At 57.6% G+C, this 26,025-nt stretch overlaps 1 protein-coding gene across 1 annotated transcript; it reads right to left on the bottom strand.

Moving 5' to 3' along the window:
- Window positions 1-3,645: 3,645 nt before the first annotated feature.
- Window positions 3,646-24,102, bottom strand: PIK3R6 (phosphoinositide-3-kinase regulatory subunit 6). The gene is made up of 19 exons (XM_083874704.1): window positions 24,039-24,102; window positions 23,787-23,870; window positions 22,422-22,513; window positions 19,803-19,871; window positions 19,149-19,281; window positions 17,005-17,074; window positions 16,461-16,644; window positions 15,525-15,663; window positions 14,316-14,402; window positions 13,251-13,749; window positions 11,642-11,735; window positions 10,976-11,092; window positions 10,420-10,530; window positions 7,238-7,328; window positions 6,531-6,601; window positions 6,223-6,313; window positions 5,777-5,847; window positions 5,367-5,479; window positions 3,646-4,718 (listed from the first exon to the last, which is right to left on the bottom strand). Exons 1-19 carry the CDS (start codon window positions 24,049-24,051, stop codon window positions 4,562-4,564), a joined length of 2,286 nt encoding a protein of 761 aa, XP_083730830.1. The 5' UTR covers window positions 24,052-24,102; the 3' UTR covers window positions 3,646-4,561.
- Window positions 24,103-26,025: the final 1,923 nt, after the last annotated feature.

Raw genomic sequence — 26,025 nt, forward strand, 5'->3', positions numbered from 1 at the left:
TGCTGGAACTGGAATCCAGCAGCTGCTGCTGTGCTGAGGCAGAGGAAAAGGGCACAGCTCACCCAGGTAATCGCCTCCTAACGAGGGCAGCGCTGGCAGCTGAAGCAGCAGCTGCATTTCAAACCATTCCAGCTCTTTCTGCGCCTCTCACAAAGGCTCTGGATGTGCCTGACTGCAGGCAGATCCTCCATTAACACGCTTTGTTCCTCAGGTATTATATGATAATAAGACCGGGAGAAATCCTTGACATCAAAATTGCTCCGCTCGCAATTTGAATTCCTGGGAGAAGATAACATCTTAATAAAAAAGTTCCAGCTATTCTTGGCATGGGGACAATTCTATCTATAGAGCCATTCCAGCAGAGCATCGGTGGCAGGAAGAGAGGGAGCTAATTACCCTGACAGCAGCTGATGCACAGATAATGCGGGATCGATGCACACAGAGAGAGGAATTATTGCCCAGGAGTCCTTTCCTCGTCTCCAGCGCTTCCTGCCGGGCGCACAACGCGGCGGGGTGACACACTGCCAGGCCATTTGCATATGCCATGTTAAATATGCATTTCCATAAATATTCCACTTTTTGCAGGTGCCTGTCTCGGGGCTTGTGTCCTGGGTTGCAGTGTAGGATGTACACAAAAATATTTATTCTATCACCATCTTCATGAACTGTTGGAACCAGGTGGGGCAGTGTTTTCCCAGGCCCCTCCTTTGGGCTCTTCTGCTCATGGCCCATCAATGCCTTGCCCAGGACTCACAGGGAACTCCCTCCAGGAGCTCTCTCTGTTTAATGGGCCATCAAGGAGCCACTGCACGACTCCTCATCCCATTGGGAGATGCTCCCAATGCCCAGGGGGAGGAGCCAAGCATTCCCACCTGGAGAGAATCTGGGATTTGGGACAGGACAAGCAGCCCTGAGCCACTGGATTCCCAGAGGAGCAGAGCTCCCAGACCTTTCTGTGGGATCACTGCTTCAGGAAGAGCCCCTCACCTGGACTGCTCCCCCCACCCTGCTCAGGGTGTGTTCTGACTCTGGCAGTGCTCCTTTGTGTTATTGCATTGATTTTATTTTATTTTTCCCTTTTTACCTTTCTTCTTATTAAATTATATCTCTGACTTGGAGCCTCTCATTCGTTTTGCTTTCAAACCACAACAGCTTGTGAGCCACCCAGGCAGTTGTTGCAGAAATCCATCCCTCCACATAGGAATGGTGCGATTCCCTGGCCAAGGAATACCTGATCAGTCTTTGCTGGCAGCTGAAGGGACTCCAAGGCTCATTTAAACCCCACTGAAGATCTTTTGATGACACCAGACCACTCATTTTTCCTTGATGAGCAAAACTTATCTCCTGGAGAGGGAGTGAAATCTGTGCCTTGGAGGTGAAGGCAGGGCAGGTAAGGAGGTTTGACCCAGGTATGGGTTAAAAAAGGAAGGCTGGAAACCAGTGACTTCCAGCTGGGAATAACCTGGGATAACTCTGAGTGAGGGAGACCCTCTGGCATGGACCAAGTGCTGCTCTCTGCTTGTGCACCAGGTGCTGCTTTGGGGGTCCCCTGGTTAGTCAGGGACAGAAATAAATCCCCCTTTCTCTTTCTGCGGTCATGGTTGTCCCTGTCTGCCTGTCCCCACCTGCCTGTCCCTCCCTGGCTGTCCCCACCTGGCTGACCCCACTGAGACCACCAAACACGGCAAATGATCTCTGGCAAAACCTTTTACAAATGAACTGGGTGGTTTTTTTGGGTTTGTGTTTTTTTGTTTTTTGTTTTTTGGTTTTTTTTTTTTTTTTTTTTTTTTTTTTTTTTTTTTTTTTTTTTAATTATTATTCCTGTACCTTATAAGGTGCAAAGAGTTCACAGAAACCTCGGGAGGGTTCTGTGTGCTGCCGGCATGTCAATAATTTCCATTTGGTTGTGTCACAGCCCAGCTCACAGCCGTCACTCACAGCCCCAGAAACAGCCAACAATCCAAGTCTGGTTTTTGACTAAAAACTCAGCTAAATTCAGTTAGCCAATGTACGCCTGAAATATCCTTTTAGGGATTTTGGAAACAAAAATCATCAAGTTAAAAAGGAAAAAAATGAAAAAAAAAATAGGTAGAATGCTATAAAGCAAGAAAAAAAAAGACTTATATGTTGTTGGTTTTTTCAAAAATAAAAATCTTTCCTGTCAGATATAGCCTGTATATAATTAACACTTTAGAATTGGCAGTGATTTCTGGCTATTATCATTATACCAGGTTCCCATTCCACCCCAGAGATTTAGGCACAGATTAGCTGATCCCACGTTGCTGTATCCAATTCCTGTTAAAGCTCTCATCCTCCATGGCCTTTACCAGCCAGTCCTTCTCCTCCTCCTCCTCAGAGTCCCTCATTTCACTGGAGTCAGCAGCCAGGAGCTGGGAATAATTCATTTTCCTCTGCTGGGGCAACTTGCATGGGACGATTAGGAGGCAGAGGATGCAGGGAACAGCCGAGGGGCTGCAGGGGCAGCACTGCCCAGGGCTCCCAGAGCAGGGAATAGCCGAGGAGCTGCACTGCCCAGGGCTCCCGGAGCTGCCCGCAGCCCCCACAGAGCCCAGGTACTCGGAGACTCTCTCATCCATGCTCCACTCCAGGGAGGCGGCCAGCAGCTCCCAAAGCACCACAGCGCCCAGGACCAGGAGAAAAACCCGGTACTCTCTGTCCTGGGAGATGCCCTGCACCGCCTCTCGAGAGTCTGACAGGTTTTCAGAGACGTGAGCATCTCCAGCAGCGGGAAGAGCTGTTTTAAACAAAGCTGGCTCGTTACTCTCGGTAGCGTTTAGGCTTTCCTCGGCGTTATCAGCACGATGGTGTGCAGCAGAGCCTGGAGTTTCCTCCTGGAGCCCGGGGAAGGGAGGTCCCGGTGTCTGCTGATCAATGCCTTTCCCCGTCCAGCCAGAGGGACCATCCGAGTGGACTTTTCCCTTTGGACCCCCTTCCCCAAGCCCTCTGCCATATCCCTGGGGTGCACTTGTTGAGGCCGATGACCCCCATGGGGCTGAGCCAGCTGCCAACACCTCAGTTGTCCCTGTTCCCCTTGGCACAGCTCCTGTGTGCATCACTCAACCCGGATTTAATGCTCTGTAACCTCTTGTGCCGGGGCTGGGCAGCGGGGTGCCCATCGGGAACGGCCTGGACAGACAGACACGGGAACAGCCCGGGACAGACAGACACGGGAACGGCCCTGGGATAGACAGACACGGGAACGGCCCTGGGATAGACAGACACGGGAATGGCCCGGACAGACAGACACGGAAACGGCCTGGACAGACAGACACAGGAATGGCCCAGGACAGACAGACACAGGAATGGCCCAGGACAGACATGGGAACGGCCTGGACAGACAGACACGGGAACAGCCCGGGACAGACAGACACGGGAACGGCCCGGACAGACAGACACGGGAACAGCCCGGGACAGACAGACACGGGAACAGCCCGGGACAGACAGACACGGGAACGGCCCTGGGATAGACAGACACGGGAATGGCCCGGACAGACAGACACGGGAACGGCCTGGACAGACAGACACGGGAACGGCCCAGCGCGTCCTCCAAGAAACTCCACACCCTCTCTGGACAATCTGCTCAGGGAGGAAACTGAACCTCATCTTCAGGTGGAACCCCTGGGCATCCACCCCCAGCCCTGTGCAAACACACAACCACAACCAACTGGCAGTTTCAGCTTGGCTTTGTCTTAATTTCTGTCACTTGGCATTAAAAGGGCCGCGCCCTCTGGTACAAGTCACCCATGACACCTTTACAAATAATTTATCATCCATCTACATCATTTACAGCTGTACAGAACAAACTCTGGACACGCAGCCCACACTTCAGCCCAGCTCAAAGCCTTTTGGCTTTTTGAGCATTTTCTTTGTGTGTACAAACCCCAGAGTGAAGCCCCGAAGAGGCAGAGGGTCACCCCTAAACCCCATATTGACATAACAACAGCTGCTTGTGCAGGGGTTTCCTGCCATGCCTGTGAGCCTCCTGCCTCCCTTCCACTCCCCTCAGGGACAGAATGTTTCCTGCCCAAGTCTGGCACTAGGGAGCACCAACCATGTTTGGGATGTGAGGTGAAAAACTGATCCCTGCAGGGCTGTGGGACATCTCCAAAATTAATATTGCTGCTGCTGCTGGCTGCACTGGGCTCCACAGGACAGCCAGCACCACCTGCCATGGATCTGCCTCCCTCCTCCTGAGTGGAGGAGCTTTTCCCTGAGTTGTGTAAAAGGGGAAAGATCAGTCCTGCAGCACGGCTGTGCCCCTGGCAGGGGCTGTCCCACTGTCACCTCAGGCCATGGCTGTGCCCCTGGCAGGGGCTGTCACACTGTCACCAGCAGGCCATGGCTGTGCCCCTGGCAGGGGCTGTCACACCGTCACCCTCAGGCCAATGGCTGTGCCCTCCAAGACCATCCAGCTCTCCTGGGGCATCTTTTCACACCATTGTCATTTAAAGTCACCACTGGTGGCTTTTAGTGTGCTTCTTTTCCCGTGTCCTGTGTGCTGACCCCACGCCATAACTCACAGCACCTTTTCCCATTTCCTTCATTGGATGACTCCTGCAAAGGTGTTGATGGGCAGCAGCAGAGATTTGGGCAGGTATTTCACGAGCCCCACATCTTCTGTTTCATCAGAGCTGAATTTCATGGTCCTGGTCTTCTGCAGGCAGTAGCTGGGCTCGAGGCAGGGAGACACCTCCAGGCTGGAAGAGCACAGAATACATTTCCTGCATGTGTAGATCTGATCTCTCAGCAAACCCCAGCTCTCTGCGCTCCCTGCTGTGGGAAGGCTCTCCCACTGCGAGCCGCAGCTGCTTTTGTGCTTTCTCCAGCCGGGTTTGACTGCAGAGATGAGCTGCTGTGTGTCACTGCTTGACACAAACCCAGGATCCTGAGCCTGGCTCAGTGTGACTCAGGAATTCACAGGTTGTGTTGGCTGAGCCTTGAACCATCAGCACACCCCAGGTCCTGCAGCTGCTCCAGGCACATTAATCCCACAGGGCTGGGCCCTCTCCCCCACCTGCACCTGCTGGAGACCCCCAGGTGAGGGATGCAGTCAGTGCAGAGAGCATCAGCATCGTGATACAATTCATAATTGAGGAGATCTAAGCTCTGTTTGTCCCTGGAGGTGCCTGGTTTTCTGCTGTCTCAATGACAGCACCTTTTGTGTAAAGAACCGTTTTATTCCTCCACCATCACCCGAAAACACAAATCTAGGGGAGCACCCGTGTGCCCTGCTTTCCCTGGAGAAGAAAGGTGGGGGTTTGGTCCTGGGTGAGGATCAGGGCTCTCTGGGAGACAGGAGGGGTTGCAGGGTGGGTATGCAGAGCCTGGTGCCCCGGGGTTCTCACCCGATCACGTCCCTGTAGGTTCTCCTGCTGTCCTTGTCCAGCCGCACCGTGAAGGGTCTCTGCTCTGGGCTCCTGACTTTGATATTCCGTGTTTTTAACCTGTTTGCCACAGCCTGGATGGGGAGATGACGGAGAGCCTGCTGAGGGCTTTCTCCCACTGCAGCTGAAGGCGTGGAGCTGATGGAGCTGATGGCAGAACTAGAGACCCTGCCTGGGACCCAGGTGGGACCAAGATTTATTGCTCCACTTGGTCTCTGTGGTCACAGAGTAAGCCCAGCAGCAGCTCAGGCATTCAGGAGCCCCTGAGACAGGATTCAGTGTGGCCCCAAAACCTTCTCCTCCCCACGGGGCTGCCCCTTTTTCTGCTGCTGTAAGGGATTGAGGCCCCCAAGCATCCCACAGGTACTCACTGAGAACGACCGTCCTGCCAGGTTGTTGGTCCTGATGATTTCGGTGATGGTCACATTCAGACAGCCCAGGCCTGTGATAGAAGCTGAGGGTTGGTCCTGCAGGGGCCTGCCCCACCTTTGGGAGCACTGACTGTGTGTGGACACACAGGACTCCAGCACGCTCCATGGCAAAGGAATTGTGTGAGGTTGTGACCAGGGTGGGAAGCTCAGAGGCTGCGCTAAGGGCCAGGTGAAAGAGGAAGGCTGGAGCAGAGGGAAGATGCTTAAATCCTGTCTGAGCCTCAGACACATCATTCCTGAGTGAGAAAACCCCACCAGACCACGGGGACACCAACATTCCTGTCACTGATTCCACCCCCAGTGCCCAGACACAGCAGGCACCAGGGACCATGGCCAGATTTACTCCACTGAGCACCAGAAACCTCAGCAAAGCAGGAAGAACCCACCTTGAACCTCCTCAGCAGGGATGGCCTTCATCAGCAGGCCTGTGGAGCGCAGGGACAGGGCCAGCTCCTTCTGCCTGTCACTGAGCACAACCTGTGGGCAGGAACAGTGTCCTGTCAGTGCCCCTGGCAGGGCTGGGTGTGGACAGGGCTGGAGACAGCTTGTCACAAATACAGGGTGAGCCAACAGCCTCTCTGGCCTTGCTTGGAGGGCAGTTCCAGAGGAGAGGGAGAGTCAGCCTCCTTTTAGATCAGTGCCCTGCTGGGCATCCCTGGGAGCAGAGATTTGGGGTGCAGGCAGCCCCACTCACCTTCCTGTAGGTGACAGTGAGGTCGATGCCAGGGCCATCCAGGGTGCCTTTCCTCTTGGCCGTGTTCAGCTCTGCAAGGAGAGAACAAGGAGGGATGAATTCCCCTCATCCCACTGTCTGTGCTCAGCAGAGAGGGATCCCCCCACGGGCTGAGCCACCCCGGGGTCACACAGGAGCCTTTTGTCAAACTTTGTCCCTTCCGTCCCTGCCGTGGGGGCTGGGGCTCTGTGCCAGAGGGATGGACTCACTGCAGGCTCCGTGCCCAACCTCAGTGACAAATATCCACTGGACTGGACACTAGAGTGCACTGAGGGAGGAGCTGGATGGGACTCCTGGAACAGCCCAGCCTTCAAGCACTCTTGTTCCATTCCTGGCAACTCGAGGAACTGGATTTCTAACAGGAAACAACTCTGGCTGTGAAGCCCAGCTTGTCTCCTCAACTAAATCAGGGCTTTGATCCAACTTCTGAGTGCCCTGGGGCCAACCAAAGGCACAGACTGCAAGCTCTGGCTGAAGGAACCCGTGGCCACCAGGGCTTCCATTGAGCCTGATTTCCTGGGCCCAGAGGGAGATGAAGGCATTGGGGAAATCCTGTCAGGAATGAGGAATATTGCCCATGGCCTGGAGCTCTGCAGGCTGGGGATGGGCTGGGCTGGCTGGGGAGGGCAGGAGCTCTGTCCAGGCTGCGGCTGGGGGAACACACACACCTCTGTGAGAGGGGCTGTCCTGCACCTGGGTCAGCAGCTCCGTGAGGAACACGTCCTCAGCTGGGTCCTGTGCTGGGTCCTGGAACAGGACCTGGAAGAGAGAACATCGCTGAGGGACACATCCCTGAGAGAACATCCCTGAGGGAACATCCCTGAGAGAACATCCCTGAGAGAACATCCCTGAGGGAACATCCCTGAGAGACACATCCCATACAGGAACATCCCTGGGAGAACATCGCTGAGAGAACATCCCTGAGAGAACATCCCTTAGAAAACATCCCTGAGAGGAACATCCCTGAGAGAACATCCCTGGGAGAACATCCCTGAGAGAACATCCCTGAGAGACACATCCCATACAGGAACATCCCTGGGAGAACATCCCTGAGGGACACATCCCTGAGAGGAACATCCCTGAGAGAACATCCCTGAGGGACACATCCCTGACAGACACATCCCATACAGGAACATCCCTGGGAGAACATCCCTGAGAGAACATCCCTGAGAGGAACATCCCTGAGAGGAACATCCCTGAGAGAACATCCCTGGGAGAACATCCCTGAGAGAACATCCTTGAGGGAACATCCCTGAGGGACACATCCCTGAGAGGAACATCCCTGAGAGAACATCCTTGAGGGAACATCCCTGAGAGGAACATCCCTGAGAGGAACATCCCTGGGAGAACATCCCTGGGAGAACATCCCTGACAGACACATCCCATATAGGAACATCCCTGAGAGAACATCCCTGAGAGAACATCCCTGAGAGAACATCCCTGAGAGAACATCCCTGACAGACACATCCCATACAGGAACATCCCTGGGAGAACATCCCTGAGAGACACATCCCTGAGAGAACATCCCTGAGAGGAACATCCCTGAGAGAACATCCCTGAGAGAACATCCCTTAGAAAACATCCCTGAGGGACACATCCCTGGGAGAACATCCCTGAGAGGAACATCCCTGAGAGAACATCCCTGAGAGGAACATCCCTGGGAGAACATCCCTGGGAGAACATCCCTGACAGACACATCCCATACAGGAACATCCCTGAGAGAACATCCCTGAGAGAACATCCCTTAGAAAACATCCCTGAGAGGAACATCCCTGAGGGACACATCCCTGGGAGAACATCCCTGACAGACACATCCCATACAGGAACATCCCTGAGAGAACATCCCTGAGAGAACATCCCTTAGAAAACATCCCTGAGAGGAACATCCCTGAGGGACACATCCCTGAGAGAACATCCCTGAGAGAACATCCCTGAGGGAACATCCCTGAGAGAACATCCCTGACAGACACATCCTATACAGGAACATCCCTGAGAGAACATCCCTGAGGGACACATCCCTGAGAGGAACATCCCTGGGAGAACATCCCTGAAAGAACATCCCTGACAGACACATCCCTGAGAGAACATCCCTGAGAGGAACATCCCTGAGAGGAACATCCCATACAGGAACATCCCTGGGAGAACATCGCTGAGGGACACATCCCTGAGAGACACATCCCATACAGGAACATCCCTGGGAGAACATCGCTGAGGGACACATCCCATACAGAAACATCCCTGAGGGACACATCCCTGAGGGACACATCCCATACAGGAACATCCCTGAGGGACACATCCCTGAGGGACACATCCCATACAGGAACATCCCTGAGGGACACATCCCTGAGAGACACATCCCTGACAGACACATCCCATACAGGAACATCCCTGGGAGAACATCCCTGAGAGAACATCCCTGAGAGAACATCCCTGAGAGGAACATCCCTGAGAGAACATCCCTTAGAAAACATCCCTGAGGGACACATCCCTGGGAGAACATCCCTGAGAGAACATCCCTGGGAGAACATCCCTGACAGACACATCCCATACAGGAACATCCCTGAGAGAACATCCCTGAGAGGAACATCCCTGGGAGACACATCCCATACAGGAATATCCCTGAGAGAACATCCCTGAGGGACACATCCCTGAGAGAACATCCCTGAGAGGAACATCCCATACAGGAACATCCCTGGGAGACACATCCCATACAGGAACATCCCTGAGAGAACATCCCCTGTGGGATGGGGGAGCTGCCCTGGCTCCAATTCCTGAGCTCCAGGAGTGTGGCAGACCTTGCCAGAAGCCCCGGGGACGTGTCCAGCCGAGCCACGGGCAGTGCCCCCTGCCACTGGATGCCACTGTGCCCTCAGAGATGAGTCAGCTCCCACCCACACCACCGCGAGCCCCTCCCCCGGGCCAGGCCGAGATGCTGCTGAGCTCCAGGGGACGCAGTTTCTCTCTGATCCAACCTTTGGGTGCTCCAAAGACCGACAGGCCGTGGGTTATTAGTGAACATAAATCCTGGGGATGCTCCACCAGGAATTCCCAAAGCTCCCATGCCAGTTTGCTCATGCAGGGGCTTCTTCTGTGCTGCAAGAGGCGCCACAGTGGCTGTGAGCTGATGGAAAGGAGCCCTGTGCACGGCCTGAGCTGTGGAGGGGCTGCAGGGAGGGCAGGGCTGGTGGTGCATGCCCAAATTCAGCCCTTCTTTGCTCTCCTATCAAAGGACAGGCCTTGGTCTTGCATTTCAGAGCAAAGCTGACAGGAAATAAATCAAACGATGCTGCAGGAAACCCTGCAAAGCCCCTGCAGGTACAGGGAGCTTTTGGCAAAGCTGTTCAGCAAAGCCCTGTTCGCTCCCAGCAGCAAAAGCAGGAGGAGGAACTGGGGCTCCTGAGGACCCTGAGCCCAGCAGAGCAGGAATTCTGTCACCCTGGGGGGAACATCAAAGCTCCCTTTGCTGAGCTGAGATCCTGGAATGGCCTTGCCAGGATCAGGGGCTCCAGCTAGGGGAACAGAGATGGGCTGGGGGAATCCAGGGGGTCCAGGGGGGGAATGGGGATCCAGGGACAGGCTGGGGGAACAGGAATCCAGAGGAGAATGCGGATCCAGGAATCCAGGGGAGGGGAATGGGGATCCAGGGATGGGCTGGGGGAACGGGGATCCAGGGGGGAATGGGGATCCAGGAATCCAGGGGAGGGGAATGGGGATCCAGGGATGGGCTGGGGGAACGGGGATCCAGGCTCAGATCTGTGGGAAGCCCCCAGACCCTGCTGGCCCTGCACAGCTCTGCCAGCCCTTGTGGGATCACTGAGGGCCCGGGGGCTGTGCCAGCTGTGCCACACACCTTGACAGAGTGCACCTGGAATGGGACGGGCTGGGTGCCCATGCGGGCGTAGTAGGCGATGACATCGGTGAGGAACAGGTCGGTCACCAGGGCCCTGCTCGGCGACGAGGGCTGGGGACAAATCACAGGCTGGGTCAGCCCTGCCACCTCCCAGAAATCCTGCCACAAAGTCTCACACCTCGCTGGGCACAGGGTGAGGGATGAGCTGTGCTCTGGCCTGGCACAGGCAGTGGGAGCTGCCCCCACGCTCAGCCCTTTCTGTGTGGGCTGTCAGTGGTGGCTCAAACTGCCGGGAAATGAGAGCTGGGGGGGGGCGGATTTCAGAAAAAGTATTTTTTTAAAATCTGCCATTTCCTGTCCCATTGGTCAAAAAAAAACCCCACCACAGCAATGGCTTTTGTGGGCTGGGGCAGTGCCAGACACGGGCACTCCTGGCAGGGCCTGGGGAGAGTTTGAAGGGGAAAATCTCTGTCTGGGGGTGGAGAGCCCTGCAGGGCACAGAGCCCTCCTCAGGTGCTGCAGGCGTTTTTGGGAAATGGGAAGGTTTTCCTCGTACCATGGTGGCCAGCTTGGGGATGATGTGGCACAGGGTGTTGATGTTGCTCTCGTACCAGGGGTCAGCCCTGCCCAGGTACCCGGCCACCTCACACAGCTCCTCGGGGCCAGCCTGCTCCTGTGGGGCAAACACAGCTCACACTCACTGCAGCCTGAGGATTGTTTGCTTTTCCTGGGCCTGGATTGACCAAAACATGAAGAGAAGCTCCTGGAGAACCCCTCCCAACTACTCCCAGCCCTAAATCCAGCTCCTATGGGACTTGGCTGACACTTCTGTGAAGTTTCCTGTAGCCAAGGAGGAACAGGGGGGTTCACCATATCAGGAGCCATAAGGAGATAGATAGACCTGTGACATACCCCCACCCCATCCCATCCCATCCCACCCCATCCCACCCCATCCCATCCCACCCCATCCCATCCCATCCCATCCCATCCCATCCCATCCCATCCCATCCCATCCCATCCATCCCGCCCCATCCCATCCCATCCCATCCCATCCCATCCCATCCCATCCCATCCCATCCATCCCGCCCCATCCCATCCCACCCCATCCCACCCCATCCCATCCCATCCCACCCCATCCCATCCCATCCATCCCGCCCCATCCCATCCCATCCCATCCCATCCCTGCTCTCCCCCCGCAGCCCCGGCAGTGCCAGGCGCTCACCGCGGTGCCCGAGGGCTGGCCCGGTACCACGGGGATGTGGTAGAACTGCAGGTCCAGCCTGGCCGTCAGGAACACCCGCCGGGCCTCTCGTTTCCTGAAATGACAAAGGAGATGTCCCCAGGGGAGGGGGCAGGAGGTGGCCCCCGGGCAGTGCCAGGCCACTGTCCCCTGGACGTGCCCTCCTTCCCCTGGACGTGCCCTAGGCTCCCAAACGGAGCAAGGGGAGGTGATGGGGACCCTCAGAGGGGATTTTGGCAGGGCCTGGTGTCCCTGTGTGTTGTAATTCTCTAGGGAAATGGTTTCTCCCTCCTGACCCCCTGGACTCCCTGACCACTTAGAGTGACCCTTCCTTCCTTCTCTGACCCCCCTGGCTGTGGTCCAGCTGTCTCTCCTCTGAGCTGGGAGGCTGTAAATTGTCTCCCCTTCCTTTGCTCGCCCTCTTTCCCCCCTGGAAACTCGAAGAATAAACGCCTGGGACAAAGGGCCTCTTCTGAGATCTCTCACCTCGTCCTTGATATAATTCTCTCCAAATCCTCCTAATAACTGAGCTAGCTAAAGCCCCCGGGAGGAGGGCAGGAGAGGAAATATATCACCTGTGCAGCCAGCTCTGTTCCTGAGGCTACCCACACTGTCACTGACCCTGGGGAAGCCGCTGGGAAACTGCAGAGTTTTCCCTTTGGCCCGGGGAAACACTCTGCCTCGCTGGTGGCTCATTGAAGCGAGCCCAGGGACAGACAGGAGGACTCTGTGTGTGTCACCCGGGCCAGGAGAGCAGCCGGGGACAGCCGGGTGAGTTTGGGAGCCAAACACCCTGGTAAGGCTGAGCCCAAGTGTTGGGAAAGATGAATCAGGGAAACCTTATAAATATGATTGCTTGGCAAAAGATTCTGAAAATGTGAAACCTGTAATCGAGATAGAAATGGAAGCTCACTTTGAGTTGTAGGATACCGAGCCTTAGTCACTCTATAACCTGAAGACAACAGCCTGGGCAGCTGGAGGAGAATCCCTTTGGATTGAACAATCCCCTTCTGCTGCCTGAGGGATCCAAAGGTCAATGGAGCAAAACAGAAAAGTCTAAAGAGGAGTTTTTAGAGTTTAAAATATAACACATGGTAATGTAGTAGTTCTTATAGGCTGTATGGAGATTCTATAGGATTTTGTGTCTTGTGTTGGTTGGTCACTGTAAATTAGAATATTCATCACAAAAGGAGATAGAATGGATTGTAAGCAGGACCTGGCTCTCTTGGCTCTCTCTCTCTGGACCTGGCTCTCCTTTCCCTGCTCTCAGCTCTGCTCTCTTCCCCCTGCACTCTGACCCTGCCCCTTGCTCTCTCTCTCCCCTCTCCTCAGCCCAAACCCTCTTGCTCTCTCTCCTTCTCTCTCTGGCACTTCCCTCCAGCCCAGGCTGGTGGCTGAAGGCAAAGCCCTTTCTACCCACGGCCCTGCAATAAACCCACATATTCTAGAATATCTCAGGTGTGCAGAGTCCCTTGTCCCTGGAAGTCACGGATGTTTCTACACCCAACCCCATCCCCAGCCGCCCTGGCTGCTCCCACAGCCCCAGGGGCAGGGCAGCCCCACTCTCCGCTGTCCCCAGAGCCGCGGGTACCTGAGGGAGTGGAAGGCTCGCGCCAGGCGGCCCAGGATGCGATCGTCCCCCAGCAGCACCAGGCGGGCGGTGTGCAGCCTCTGCGGCGGGGGCGTCCCCGAGCCCCTGGGCGGCTTCCCGGGGGGCTTCGCCTGCAGCAAGGCCACGCCGTCCAGCGGGGACAGCTTTTTCTTGATGCCGCCCTTCCTGTGCAGCCGGGAGCGCTCGGTGTCGGCGGCGCAGGGGGCGCAGGGGGCGCAGGGGGCGCAGGGGGCGCAGCGGGCGCAGGGGGCGCAGGGGGCGCAGCGGGCGCAGCGGGCGCAGGGGGCGCAGCGGGCGCAGGGCTCCTCCGGCGCGGGCAGGTCCCGCTCGATGCCGCTGTCGGTGGACAGCACGGAGAAGCGGCTCTGCCCGCAGCACTCGCAGTCCCCGAGGATGTCCTGCATCTCCAGGTCCTGCCCCAGGCAGCCGGGCTCGCAGCTCTGCGACAGCGGGCGGAGGAACAGCACCAGCTCCTTCCCTGCGGGCACGGCCGGGCTCAGCGGGGACAGCGGGGCTCAGCGGGGACAGCGGGGCTCCCCCAGGCTCAGCAGGGACAGCGGGGCTCAGCCTGGCCCTGCCCGGCCCTGCCCCGGCTTCCCTCCTCCCAGGGAAACCACCAAACTGAGATCTCTGCCGGCGGGTCCTCGGGCCCATTTCCCACGGACAGAGCTCACTCCAGTCCCAGAATCCCGGACTGCTGGGGATTGAAGATCATCCTGTTCCCATCCCCTGCCATGGGGAGGGACACCTTCCACAGGCCAGGCTGCTCAGAGCCCATCAGAGCACTGTCAGGGCTCCAGGGGCACCCACAGCCGAGTCAGGAACTCTGGGCACATCCTGCTGCAGCCCCAGCTTCTCCTTCACCCCCGCAGAGCCCCAATCCCCCAGCTGGCCCCAGCAGCCCCTGGGGAGGGGGGCAGCCAGCACAAATCCCCACCAGCCTGCCCTGGGACAATGGTCCCCAAATCCCCTGCCCAAGGGTCCAGGCTGAGTGACCCCTTGGGGACTGGAGCCACCCAGCTCCCCCAGCCCCGGGGCACTCACAGAGCTGCTCCTCTTCTGTCCACAGGTGGAAGCTGATGTTGGGGTTGGGCAGAGGGGTCCCCTGCAGCCCCTCCCGGGGAGCATTCCCTGGGGAAAGAAGGATGCACATGGAGCACATGGGAGCCTTTCCCCACTCGGGAGCAGGAGCTGAGTGCTGGCTGAGGCAGCCCTGGGGCTCCCCCACCCCACTGCTCCTGGCCAGGTGTGAGGCTGGGAGGCCTCTCCTCCCACAAACGGAGCCGTCACCAGGTGTCCACACCGTTGGTGGGAGGGAGAAATGAAAAGGGGGAAACTGAGGCACGGGCAGGAGTGAAGGACCTCTCCTTTCAGCCAGCAGAGGGATTGCAGAATAAATTAACACTCCTCTAGCCGTGGGCCTGCAATGTAATGATCTGAACCCTCCGATCCCATCGGCACCGGCTCTTTTACCCCCAGAGAGCTCTGTGACAACAGCGGGACAATCTTAACCCTCACAGTCCCCAAAAGGTGACGGTCCCACCCCTCTCACTGCCCTCAGAAGGCAATGGTCTCATGTCCTCACTGCCCCCAAAAGATGATGGTCCCACCCCCCACATTGTCCCCAAAAGGTGATGGTCCCACGCCCCTCCCGGCTCCCAAAATCCTGCACAGGTACACTCCCCAACCTTTTGGGGAGGGGGTTGGGGCACAGGAAGGAGTCAGGGGAGGAACCATGACCCCATTTCCCTCTGGCTATTCCAGATCTGTGTGGGGAGATGTCAAGGACTGGGATTTTGGGATTTTGGGATTTTGTTATAGTTGTGTATATATATACATATAGTATATATGTATATGTGTATATATATGTGTGTGTGTGTATATATATATATATATAGTTGTATAGTTTGTATAGTGCAGCTCCAGTGGCCCCAGGCTGGGACAGAGCCTGGCAGGGATGGCAGTGCCACCGGCCTGCACGTCAGAGAAAGGTTTAGGCATGAAGGGACCTTAAAGCCCATCCAGGCCCAGGCTGAACCAACAGCAGGAATTTCCACTGATCCCTTTCCTCAGTGAGAAATCTGCCAGGGCCAGCTCTCCCTGCTGGCCACGAGGTCACTTCAGGCTGCTCCTGTTGCCAAAGGGGGTGGCAGGGACACAGCGGGGACACGAGAGCTCCCTGTCAGGGTGGCAGGGACACAGCAGGGACACAAGAGCTCCCTGTGAATGTGGCAGTACCTGCCCGGGGCTCACCTGCAGGCTCGGGGCCCAGGAGGCTGCGGTAGATGCTCTCCAGCCTCGCTGTGTGCTGGCCCCGCTCCGAGCCCCCCGCGCCCTCCACGGCCGCCACCACCTGCTGGAAGCAGCGCTCCACGTCCCCCGGGGACAGGCCCTGTGGGGACACGGCTGTGAGCACCCGGGGACAGGCCCTGTGGGGACACGGCTGTGAGCACCCGGGGACAGGCCCTGTGGGGACACTGCTGTGAGCACCCGGGGACAGGCCCTGTGGGGACACTGCTGTGAGCACCCGGGGACAGGCCCTGTGGGGACACGGCTGTGAGCACCCGGGGACACGGGATGTGCCGTGGACACGGCAGCGGGACGAGCAGAAAGAGCAAATGAGCCCTGCAAAAACTGCTTCCATGGGGACACGAACGTCCTCTCATCCCCGGGAGAGATGCTGGCTGCTTAAAGCTCCTTTTGCCTCTGATGGGCACCATGTCCCTTGGGGCACCCTCAGCGCTTGGGGTGACTCTCGGGAGATGGGGACAGCAGGCACACAGAGGTGGCCTGGCAGTGGAAATCGCCCAGAGCTTCTGCAAAGTTTCTGAGCCGGACATTTGTGACCCCACAGCTCCTTCCAGGAGGTTTTGGAGAAAACTGATGGAAATCTTTCCCCTGAGAGACCCCTGCAGTGCCCAGGGGCTCACAGAGGAGGTAACAGAGGCTCTGTTTCAGCTCTGCTGGGCAAAAGCAACACTCAGACTAAAGGTTCCAAACTCTGGCTCTGCTGTACCACTGTTTTCCCTTTGAAGGATGTTTGAGTGCCAGCCCAGCCCAGCCCTGGGGCTGCTGGGGCTGGAGAGGAGCCTGGGGGGTTTCTCCACCTGCCAAACCACCTCTTGTTTCTCCAAGGCATCCAGCCACAGCAGGAGCGTTGGAAAAGCCCCGGAGCAGCTGCTGCAGTACCTGGAGTCGGGCCCTGAGGCCGTGGATGTCGCAGGAGTCACCCAGGGCCGCCTGCAGGGCGTGGGCGACCACGCAGCTCATGCAGCCCCCGGGGCTCTGGGACAGCCGGGCGGCCTCGGTGTCGGTGAGCAGCGCGTTGCAGATGGCCTCGGGCAGCAGCTCCGGGTCAGCAAAGATGAAAATCCTGCAGGGGCAGCAGTGGAGGGGGGAAGGGAGAGATGCAGATCCACATCACCCATGTCAGGGCTGGCAGGAGCAGCTCACATTTCACTTTTTCCATTGCTGCTGTGGCGTTCCCCTTCTCACCCTGTCTCCCCACCAAGGGCAGCTCCCTGGCTCCCAGAATAATTCGGGCACAGGAGGAATGTGCCCTCCCAAATCAAAGTTTAGTGAGGTGCTGGATGTCACCCAGCTGCGTCCCTCACGTGGCTGAGGCCCAGGCTGTCTGTTCCAACCAGGATTAATTCCGAGTGTTGGAAAAGGACAGATTTCCCCAGGAGCCCAGGAAATGAAAGCACCGACCCCTCCCGAGGGGAGCACTCACCTCTCCTGGTACGGGAACGGGGCGCTGGGCAGGCTGTGCTCGGAAATCACCATCCTCTGGTACAGGGTTCCTGGGAAGGGCACAAACACCTCGAGTGAGGGCTGCAGGAATAACCAGGGCTGCTCCCAGCTCCAGAGGCTCAGGTGGCTCTGCCAAGCCGGGGAACACCCACTGAGACAAGGTTAAACAGCCAAGAATTGGGCCAGAGCTAAAAACAGTCAAGAACAAAGGCCAGGCTCCAGAAAAAGAAATCCCCTTCTATTCTGGGATGATTTCCTGTGTTTCCCTTCCTTAGTTTTAGGGCACTTTGAGCTCGGGAGCAGAGCTGGAGGCAGCAGGAGGAGCGCTGTCCCCAGGGCCACATGGGGACAATGTTTGGGGGCAGCCGAGGAGCACCAGGGGTCTCTGGATCAGGAAAGAGGCTGAATCCCCCTGTCCTGGCTCAGAGACAATCCTGCTCACTGAGCCATTCCTGGACCAAATCAGGGGAGATAAAGGTGCCCCTTGGAGTGCTGGGGAGGAGTTTTTGGGCTGCCTGGGGTGGGCTGAGACTCCTCAAAACGGCACCAAAATCCCCCAGGAGGTTTCTCCTGTCTCACCTCCCCCTCATGGGGTGTCTGCACCTCGCTCTGCTCTGAAGGGTTGCTTTGAAGGGCTCCTATCAAAGAAAGCTTTAACCAGAAGAACTTTAATGAGAACAGAGCAAAAGAACGCAGAGGAAAAAAAGTGAGGCATTGATTTAGAAGAATTAAAGACTGTAGTCAAAATAGATAGTGCTGAGATAATGTAGCCAGGACTTCCCTTTTGCTAACAGAAGCCAGACTGAAGGAACTGATAAATCATAGAAGGAACTGATAAATCAGGGAAGCTGTCAAACCAGGCTTTTGCATCCTGAATAATCAATAGACCCCATGAATACAATACAATACAATACAATGCAATACAATACAATACAATACAATACAATACAATACAATGCAATGCAATACAATACAATACAATACAATACAATACAATACAATACAATCATAAATCAAACAGTCCTGGAAAAAACAGGATTCAGCTGTCACTAACACTAAAGGTTAAAAAGTCAAAGGGAGGAAGACCCATCTTACTTCATCATTTTGGGACCCCACCCCATAAAAAAGACCACCGACCCATTTTAAAGAACAAACTATGGATGCTTAATGGTTTTCTGGGCTAATTACCATACGGAGCGGGGAATGGGATGTACCAGAGTTATGAATGTGCATTTGTGTTTTGGGTATTCAATACTCCTGGACATAAAAGACCCTGTGACCATCTGTAAATTGAGGTGTGTAATAAACATACACTTTCTAACTTTAAACTGTTAGAGAGTCTTTGTCCGTCATAGTTGGATATTGGTATTAGATCAATATCCACAGTTTTTTTAATAAATCAAAAGGAAAGCACATGTCCTTGGGCTTGCTTCCCACATGGGGCTGTTCCCTGCAGTCTCACTGACACCTTGGGGCTGCTGCAGAGCTGATTTCTGCATCACCCCTCGAGTGTTGGAGCCCTGGGCACTGAGAATTTCTGTGCTGACAGGCACTGACCTCCAAGCAAACACTGAGGCCATGGAAAAGGCTTCCAAAATTGAGTGACAGCACTGGGGTTGTGAGTGTGGGGTTTGAATAGAACTGTGTGATATCACAGGGTGGAAAATTTAGAGTTTAAGGTTTTAGAATATAGTAATACATGTATAAAGCAAGATTGAGGTTTTAGGGCAGAGGCTGAGTCCTTCTTTTTCACCTTCTTCTTCATGGTCTGGGTGGTGTTTTGTAATTGGGTAGAAAAATCCACATTGTGGGCCACGGGTGGTTAGGTATTGAGTTAAAAGTAAAAATAATTCAGGTGTCATTTCATAACTGGATAATTTGTGCTTAAAAGGCCTTGGAAAATATAGAGACAGAGCCATTTTTCATCTTGTTAGCTAGAACTCACAGCTTGTGAGACTGTACTGTAGATAATTATTAATAAACATCTGAGGCTGAACGCAAAAACTGCATCTCCTGAGCATTTAATCCTGCCTCTAACAGAAGAAAAAAAGATAAGAAATGCCATACTGGAGGGCCCAGCCCTTCCCAGTGCCAGGCTGGGATGGGGCAGGGGCACCCCCTCACCTGGGGCCGTCCTCTCCACCTGCAGCCTGCTGGCATAGTCCAGCCCGATGGTGCAGAAGGGCTTGGGCAGGGTCAGCAGCCTCTTGCAGAAGTCATAAATCCTGGCACAGAGCTCGTCAGGGACGCACGGAGCCTGCAGGGGGACAGGGAGGGGACAGGTAGTGACCCCCAAACCTGCTCCAACCTGTACAGCCTCCAGTCTGGGAGGGCACCAAATTCACCACGGATTTAAATGCAAAACATGGGCACAATCAGGGCCTGCAGTGGTTTGGGAACCTCCAGCAACACCCACTGGAGCTTAGGGACCCTTTTTTGTTTTTTATTTGCTAGGTGGTGGCTTTGTGCACCCCCACACACTGAAAGACCTCCAGAAAAGGGGCCAGGAGGAAGGACCTGGCACTCTGGGTGTCACAGGGACATGTGAAATGCACACCTGAGCCCACCCAGGCCCAGCCCAGGCTTTTCTGGTCCTGAGTGGCTGTTCCAGATTGTGAGTGGCTTCTCTTGTGGCCCCCGGTGTCCCTGGACCACCCCACCCCTCGATGTCCCTGGATGCTGCCCCAGGGAGGCCCAGGGCAGGTTGGAGCTCACCTGTCCCCAGGCCCAGCTCACCTGTCCCCAGCCCCAGCTCACCTGTCCCCAGGCCCAGCTCACCTGTATCAGGGTGTACATCAGCGTGTGCAGCAGGGGGATGATGTAGTGCCGAAGGTCTCCTCGCTCTGCCTGCGGGAGCAGAGGGCAGGGAAGGACACTCAGGCTCTGGCAGGAGCAGCCACAGGGTGTGGCAGGTTCTGTCTCTGACCACAGGGATTCATCCTGGCTCAGGGGGTGATCCCTGAGTCTGGTTTGGGATCCCTCCCCGGGGTTTTAGGGTGGGCAGGATGGCCCTGGGGAGGGGCACAGGGGATGGGGGAGAGAGCAAGCACAGGTTTCTGACTGAGCTCATTGAAGAGCTCCTTTCCACTCCTGGGGGGACTCAAAACCTCTGGGGAAAGCCTGTGTTGGGTTTGGTGGGGTGGGAGAAGAGGGAACAGGGAGCTGTTCCCATCCCGTGTCCCCATGGGAATCCCAGGGACGCTCCAGCCCCTCCCTGCAGCCTGCTCTGCCTCTAGCAACAGCATCAGCCTGGGGAATGCCCCTGCAGAAACCCGGGAAAGAGATTCCCACTCCAAAGATAATCCTGGCCCCCTCCTCAGGGCTGATGGGTCCAAGTTAAATGGAGCTGCTGGCAGCGAAGCCTGAGAAAACATCAATAAAAGGAATAGCAGGGAACTGCTGAGTGGATGTCAGCCCTGGAGGAACTCGGGTGTGAAATTGCTAGATGATCATCCCTGCTTGGTGCTGATGGCTCAGAGCTGCTGAGGAGTGGAAAAAAAAAAAAATAACCCACAAAGGCCCCAAGTGCCAGGGATTTCCTGGAAGAGCTTCAGGGAGATGAAGGGAATAAGGGATCAGGAGGGCTGCCACCCCTCCTGGGCAAGGGAAGGGAGGAGTGACAGAGTGACAACAGCTGCAGGGGAGAACTGGCCTGGCTTCTGCACAGGAAAACAGCCCTCAAACCCTCTGGGAGAACCCCTGAACCCACAGCCAAGGGTGACGTGGCTGTTCCTGCCTGGATTTGTGAAAGCCACTGGATAAAATCCCTTCCCAAGGCACTGAGGGGAGCTGAACTGGCACAACACGAGGGGGAGCCTGCAAATCACCCCAGAGCTGCTCCAGAGCCTGGGAACTGGGATTGGGATCACTGCTGGATGCTCACAGCACCGGGTGGGAGCAGGGCTGGCTGGGAACTGGGACTGGGATCACTGCTGGGTGTGTGTACTGGGACCTGGACTGGGAACTGGGATTGGGATCACTGCTGGGTGTGTGTACTGGGACCTGGACTGGGAACTGGGATTGGGATCACTGCTGGGTGTGTGTACAGGGCCCTGGACTGGGAACTGGGATTGGGATCACTGCTGGGTGTGTGTACAGGGCCCTGGACTGGGAACTGGGATCACTGCTGGGTGTGTGCACAGGGACCTGGACTGGGAACTGGGATCACTGCTGGGTGTGTGTACAGGGCCCTGGACTGGGAACTGGGATCACTGCTGGGTGTGTGCACAGGGACCTGGACTGGGAACTGGGATCACTGCTGGGTGTGTGTACAGGGCCCTGGACTGGGAACTGGGATCACTGCTGGGTGTGTGCACAGGGACCTGGACTGGGAACTGGGATTGGGATCACTGCTGGGTGTGCACAGGGGCCTGGACTGGGAACTGGGACTGGGATCACTGCTGGGTGTGTGCACAGGGCCCTGGACTGGGAACTGGGACTGGGATCACTGCTGGGTGTGTGCACAGGGGCCTGGACTGGGAACTGGGATTGGGATTGAAATTGGGATCAGTGCTGGGTGTGCACACAGGGACCTGGGCAGGGCTGGCACAGCCCGTGGAGGACAGGGGGGTCCTCAGGGAGGTGACAGGCTCGGCAGGGCTGCTCCAGCCTCCCAGGTCAAAGGAGAAATAGCAAAGATGCAGAGAAAATGGTCCAGGGGGGGTTCTGAGTAGGGGACAAGGGGTGGGGTTCAGCTGTGGGGTGAGGAGGAGCAGGAGGGGGACAAGGGTTTGGGGTAAACTGAGGCAGGCTCAGGAGAAAGCAAAGGGGCTGCTTCTCCTCATGGCATGTCCCCAGCCCAGGTGACAGCAGGATGCAGAGGCTGCTGAAGGATGGCACCAGACCAGAAGGTGATGTGGGAAATCAATGAAACCAATGAAACCAAAACAGGTTCCACCCACGGCTCCAGGGCAGGGCACGGGGTTGGGTGGGGTGGAAGTGAGAGATGCGGGGGAGGAATTTCCACTCTACCTGAGGCCACAGAGGGTGGGGCGGGGTGGGGGAAGTTTGGAGTGGCTGGGAGGGTTCAGCAGCATGAGGGCTGGGCTGGTGTGCAGGGAGCAGCTTGAGGGGCTCCTGGGGGCTCACTGTCCCTTTAGGGACAAAGCCTGGGCCCTGAGCATCAGCTGGGACCAGCCCTGGTGTCCCACACCACTCTGTGCTGAGCCCCAGTGCCCAGACAGGCCCCAAAGCCCTAAAAAACCCTAAAAGACTTGCTTGGAGTGGAATTGAGTCCGTCCCTCTGCCTCACCTGGCACAGAGGGGCAGCCCTGCAGCCAGGGCACTGCCCTGAGGTGACAGTCCCCTCCCTGAGGTGGCATTCACCTCTCTCAGGTGGCACCGCCCTTAGGTGACATTCTCCTCTGTCAGGTGGCACTCCCCTGAGGTGACACTTACCCTTTCCAGCTCCTTCACCAGGATCCTGACCAGGACACAGCTGGTGCTGGGGTTCTGCTGGATTTTCTTGTGCAGGGTCCATCGCAGCATCCCTGGGCAGGAAGAGCCAGGGGAGGTCGAGTCACCAGGGGAGGGATCCAGGGGAGGTTTCACCCAGGAATCAGGGACCTGAGCACTGGGGTTCCAAAATCCCCTCTGGGACACTGCTCTGACATCCCTGAGAGCCACAGCAGCCTCCTCTGCCCTCTGCCTGCACCTGTGACCCTCTGCAGGGCCTGCCCTGGCTCTGCATACAGCACTGCCATGTGGGATCTAATTCTGGGAAACCAGAAAGGGGAAACCCTTGGGAACGGCTCCTGCAGATCCCAGGGCTGGGGGCTGGAGAAAAGCAGGGATGTGAAGTTTGTTTCCTGTTGCTCTGTTTGTGCCCAGCTGCTTTCCCCACCTGCCCCAAGGAGTTTGGGGTCCTGCTCCTCCCAGCGCTGCTCCCTGGCTGCCCACAGCTCCCCCTCAGGGCAGGGACCACAAAACCCCTCAGCCCTGGGGGTGCCACGGCTCATTCCGGGCAAAATCAAATCTGTAAAATACCCTGTGTGCTCCGAGCAAAATCGATTGTTCTAAACTGACAGAGGGGGACAGGGGCTGCTGGGGCTGTGCAGGGGTGACAGAGGGGGACAGAGGCTGCTGGGGCTGTGCAGGGGTGACAGAGGGTGACAGAGGCTGCTGGGGCTGTGCAGGGGTGACAGAAGCAGGGTGGTAGCAGCAGCTGCTGGGGCACAAATGCAGCTGATTTAGGAAATGGCACCTGTGGGTCAGGAGGGGCGAGTGAGTGAAGCCACCGTGCCCCAGCGGGCCCTGAGAGGGGACTGTCGGGGTGTGCAGTGCCCCCGGGCAGGGCAGGGGCAGGGGCAGGGGCAGGGCAGGGCAGGGATGGGCAGGGCAGGGCAGGGCAGGGCAGGGCAGGGCAGGGCAGGGCAGGGCAGGGGCAGGGGCAGGGCAGGGCAGGGCGGGGCAGGGCTGGGCAGGGGCAGGGCGGGGCAGGGCAGAGATGGGCAGGGCAGGGCAGGGATGGGCAGGGCAGGGCAGGGATGGGCAGGGATGGGCAGGGCTGGGCAGGGGCAGGGCACAGGGTAGGGCAGGGCAGGGATGGGCAGGGATGGGCAGGGCTGGGCAGGGGCAGGGCACAGGGCAGGGCAGGGCAGGGATGGGCAGGGCAGGGCAGGGCAGGGGCAGGGCAGGGGCAGGGCAGGGCTGGGCAGGGGCAGGGGCAGGACAGGGCAGGGCAGGGCAGGGCAGGGATGGGCAGGGCAGGGCAGGGATGGGCAGGGATGGGCAGGGCAGGGCAGGGCAGGACAGGCCCCTCACCTCGGTCGCTCTGGCAGGAGGGGTGGTGCCCGTCCAGCTCCCGCAGCAGCGCCCGCACTCGCCGCAGGATGTCCGACTCCACCTCTGCAAGGGACAGCGGGGACGTGAGCCGGGCCAGCCCCTCGAGGGGACAGGGGATAGAACGGGGACACGGGACAGAACCCCCTCCCCATGGCCCTGAGAGCCCCGGGGAGCCGCCGTGGGAGCACAGAGGGGGTCCCATCCCACCCAAGGGGGGTCAGTGTCACCCACCTGAGCTGTCCATGGCCGGGCTGAGGCTGCACACAGCTCCTCACTGCGCTCGGGCATGGCCCCGGGCCCGGGGTGGTGCCTGCAGGACATGGGGACACACTTGGCTCAGCTGGGGGAGGGCATCGGTCAGAATGGTCCTTGGGAGGGCACAGAGTCACCCCTCAGCCCCAGGGGAGAGCACAGGCTGTGTTTGGGGCAGGAACCCCCAGCCCCGAGCTGGGGATCCCATGGGGATATTCGGCCCCCCTGGTGCTGCAAGGAGCTCCCCAGGGAGGAGCAGCAGCAGCACCGAAAAGGGCAGGATGGGGATCCTCACCCTCCCAGGATTTCAGAGATACAGCTGAAGTCAAACTGAGCCTGAAATGCAAGGCTCATCTCGGAATAAAAAGGAGGGGGGAAAGCCTGAATTTCCATTATTTAAGATTTTTTTTTCTATTTAATTTGAAGAATTAGAGCCAAACACCACCCAGGTAGTTCCTAAACCTGTAAATCTCCATCACCAAATCCAACAGCAGCAGCAGGAGGAGGGACGCGTGTGGGAGAGTTCCTGCCATGCCCCACTCGAGCCCCTGAGCTCACAGCAGCTCCCAGAGACTCGTTCAAGTTTCCTGCAGCACCCGGAGCCTCCAGAACCCTCCCCAGGCTCGTGTGGGCTCTGCTCCTGCTCCTGCTCCCAGGTGTGGTCCACTCGGGCGTGGCCAGGCCACTTTCTGGCGGCCAGGCTGGGAGGGGCTGTGGGGGGGCACAGCTGATCCCAGACCCTCTCCAGACTCATTCCCTGGGCATTCCCTGCCTGTGCAAGGCTCCAGCGTCGAGTTACAGCCACGGATATCCATCTTTCCCAGGGGAGGACAGGGCACGGTGTGACAGGTGTGACAGTCCCCTGCCCTGCCCAGCCGGAGGTTCCCCGAGGGGCTGAGGCCCCGGGCAGGGCGGTGGGCACGGCCAGGGGGTTCCCCCAGCCCGGGCACCGCCAGGAACACCGGGATGTGCCCCCAGGGATGTGCCGCTCTGGGACACCCCAGAACATCATCCCTCCTCACCCCTAGAGTCACGGATCACCCCTGGAGTCCCTGCCCGCAGAAGGACAGGGATGGTTTTCCCAATCCCCGCCGTGCACAGGCCACCAACAGAGCGAGACGGGGAGGGGCTGGTGGCACTGCCAGCCCCGGGGTCAAACCCCTGCTGGGAGCGCTCCGGGCCCCCTGGAGCCCCGGGAGACCCCCGGCCCTGCCCTCGGGCTCCTCCCGGCCGCGCTGCCGGAGGAAGCAGCAGCCGAATGCGGCTGGAGGTGTCGGTGGCTCCCCACATCCGCATCCTCCTGGCGCTGCGGGGGCGGGCGCTGCCAGGGCTGCCAAATTTAGCAAAGACTAACGTGAGCTCCGCTTGATGGGAAACTCTGCTGTTGGCTTCACCTGTCGGCTCGGACAGGGCTCCTCGTCCCCCCTGGCAGCGAGGAGCGGCTGAGGCTGAGCCCACGGGGCCCTGCTTGCTCCCAGTGCTTGGGGAAATTCAACATAAAGCGACAAAAACCGGTCCCAGCACGCTGGGAACCCGGTGACGCTGCCCAGGGGAGGACAGGAAAGTGTCATGGGAGAAGAGGGTGAAAGGACAGGCACAGGAACAGGCCCTGAGGAATGGTGGGGTCAGGCAGGGTCCTGCCACTGCTTCTCCCTCGGGCAGGAGCAGCACAGGAACCCAAATGAGCAGAAATTCCCCCTTTTTTCCCTGGGATGTTCTGTGCCTGCTGTGCCCCCCGAGGGTGAGGGTACAGCCCTATCCCAGCCCTGGCTGTGCCCTGTCCCAGACCCAGCGGGGCAGGCAGGGATGGTGCCAGCCCAGAGGAAGGGGAGCCCTGGGCACCAGAGCCCCTCACTCCAGGCGGCCTCTCTGCCTGCCACAGCTCTCCTGAATGATCCCTGACACAAGGGACGGGAATTGTCCCCATTTCTGGGGACACTGAGTCCCTGCTGGACTGAGCTCCTGT

This window comes from Zosterops lateralis (assembly GCF_965231275.1).
Source record: "Zosterops lateralis genome assembly, chromosome: 18".
NCBI classification, from domain to species: Eukaryota; Metazoa; Chordata; class Aves; order Passeriformes; family Zosteropidae; genus Zosterops; species Zosterops lateralis.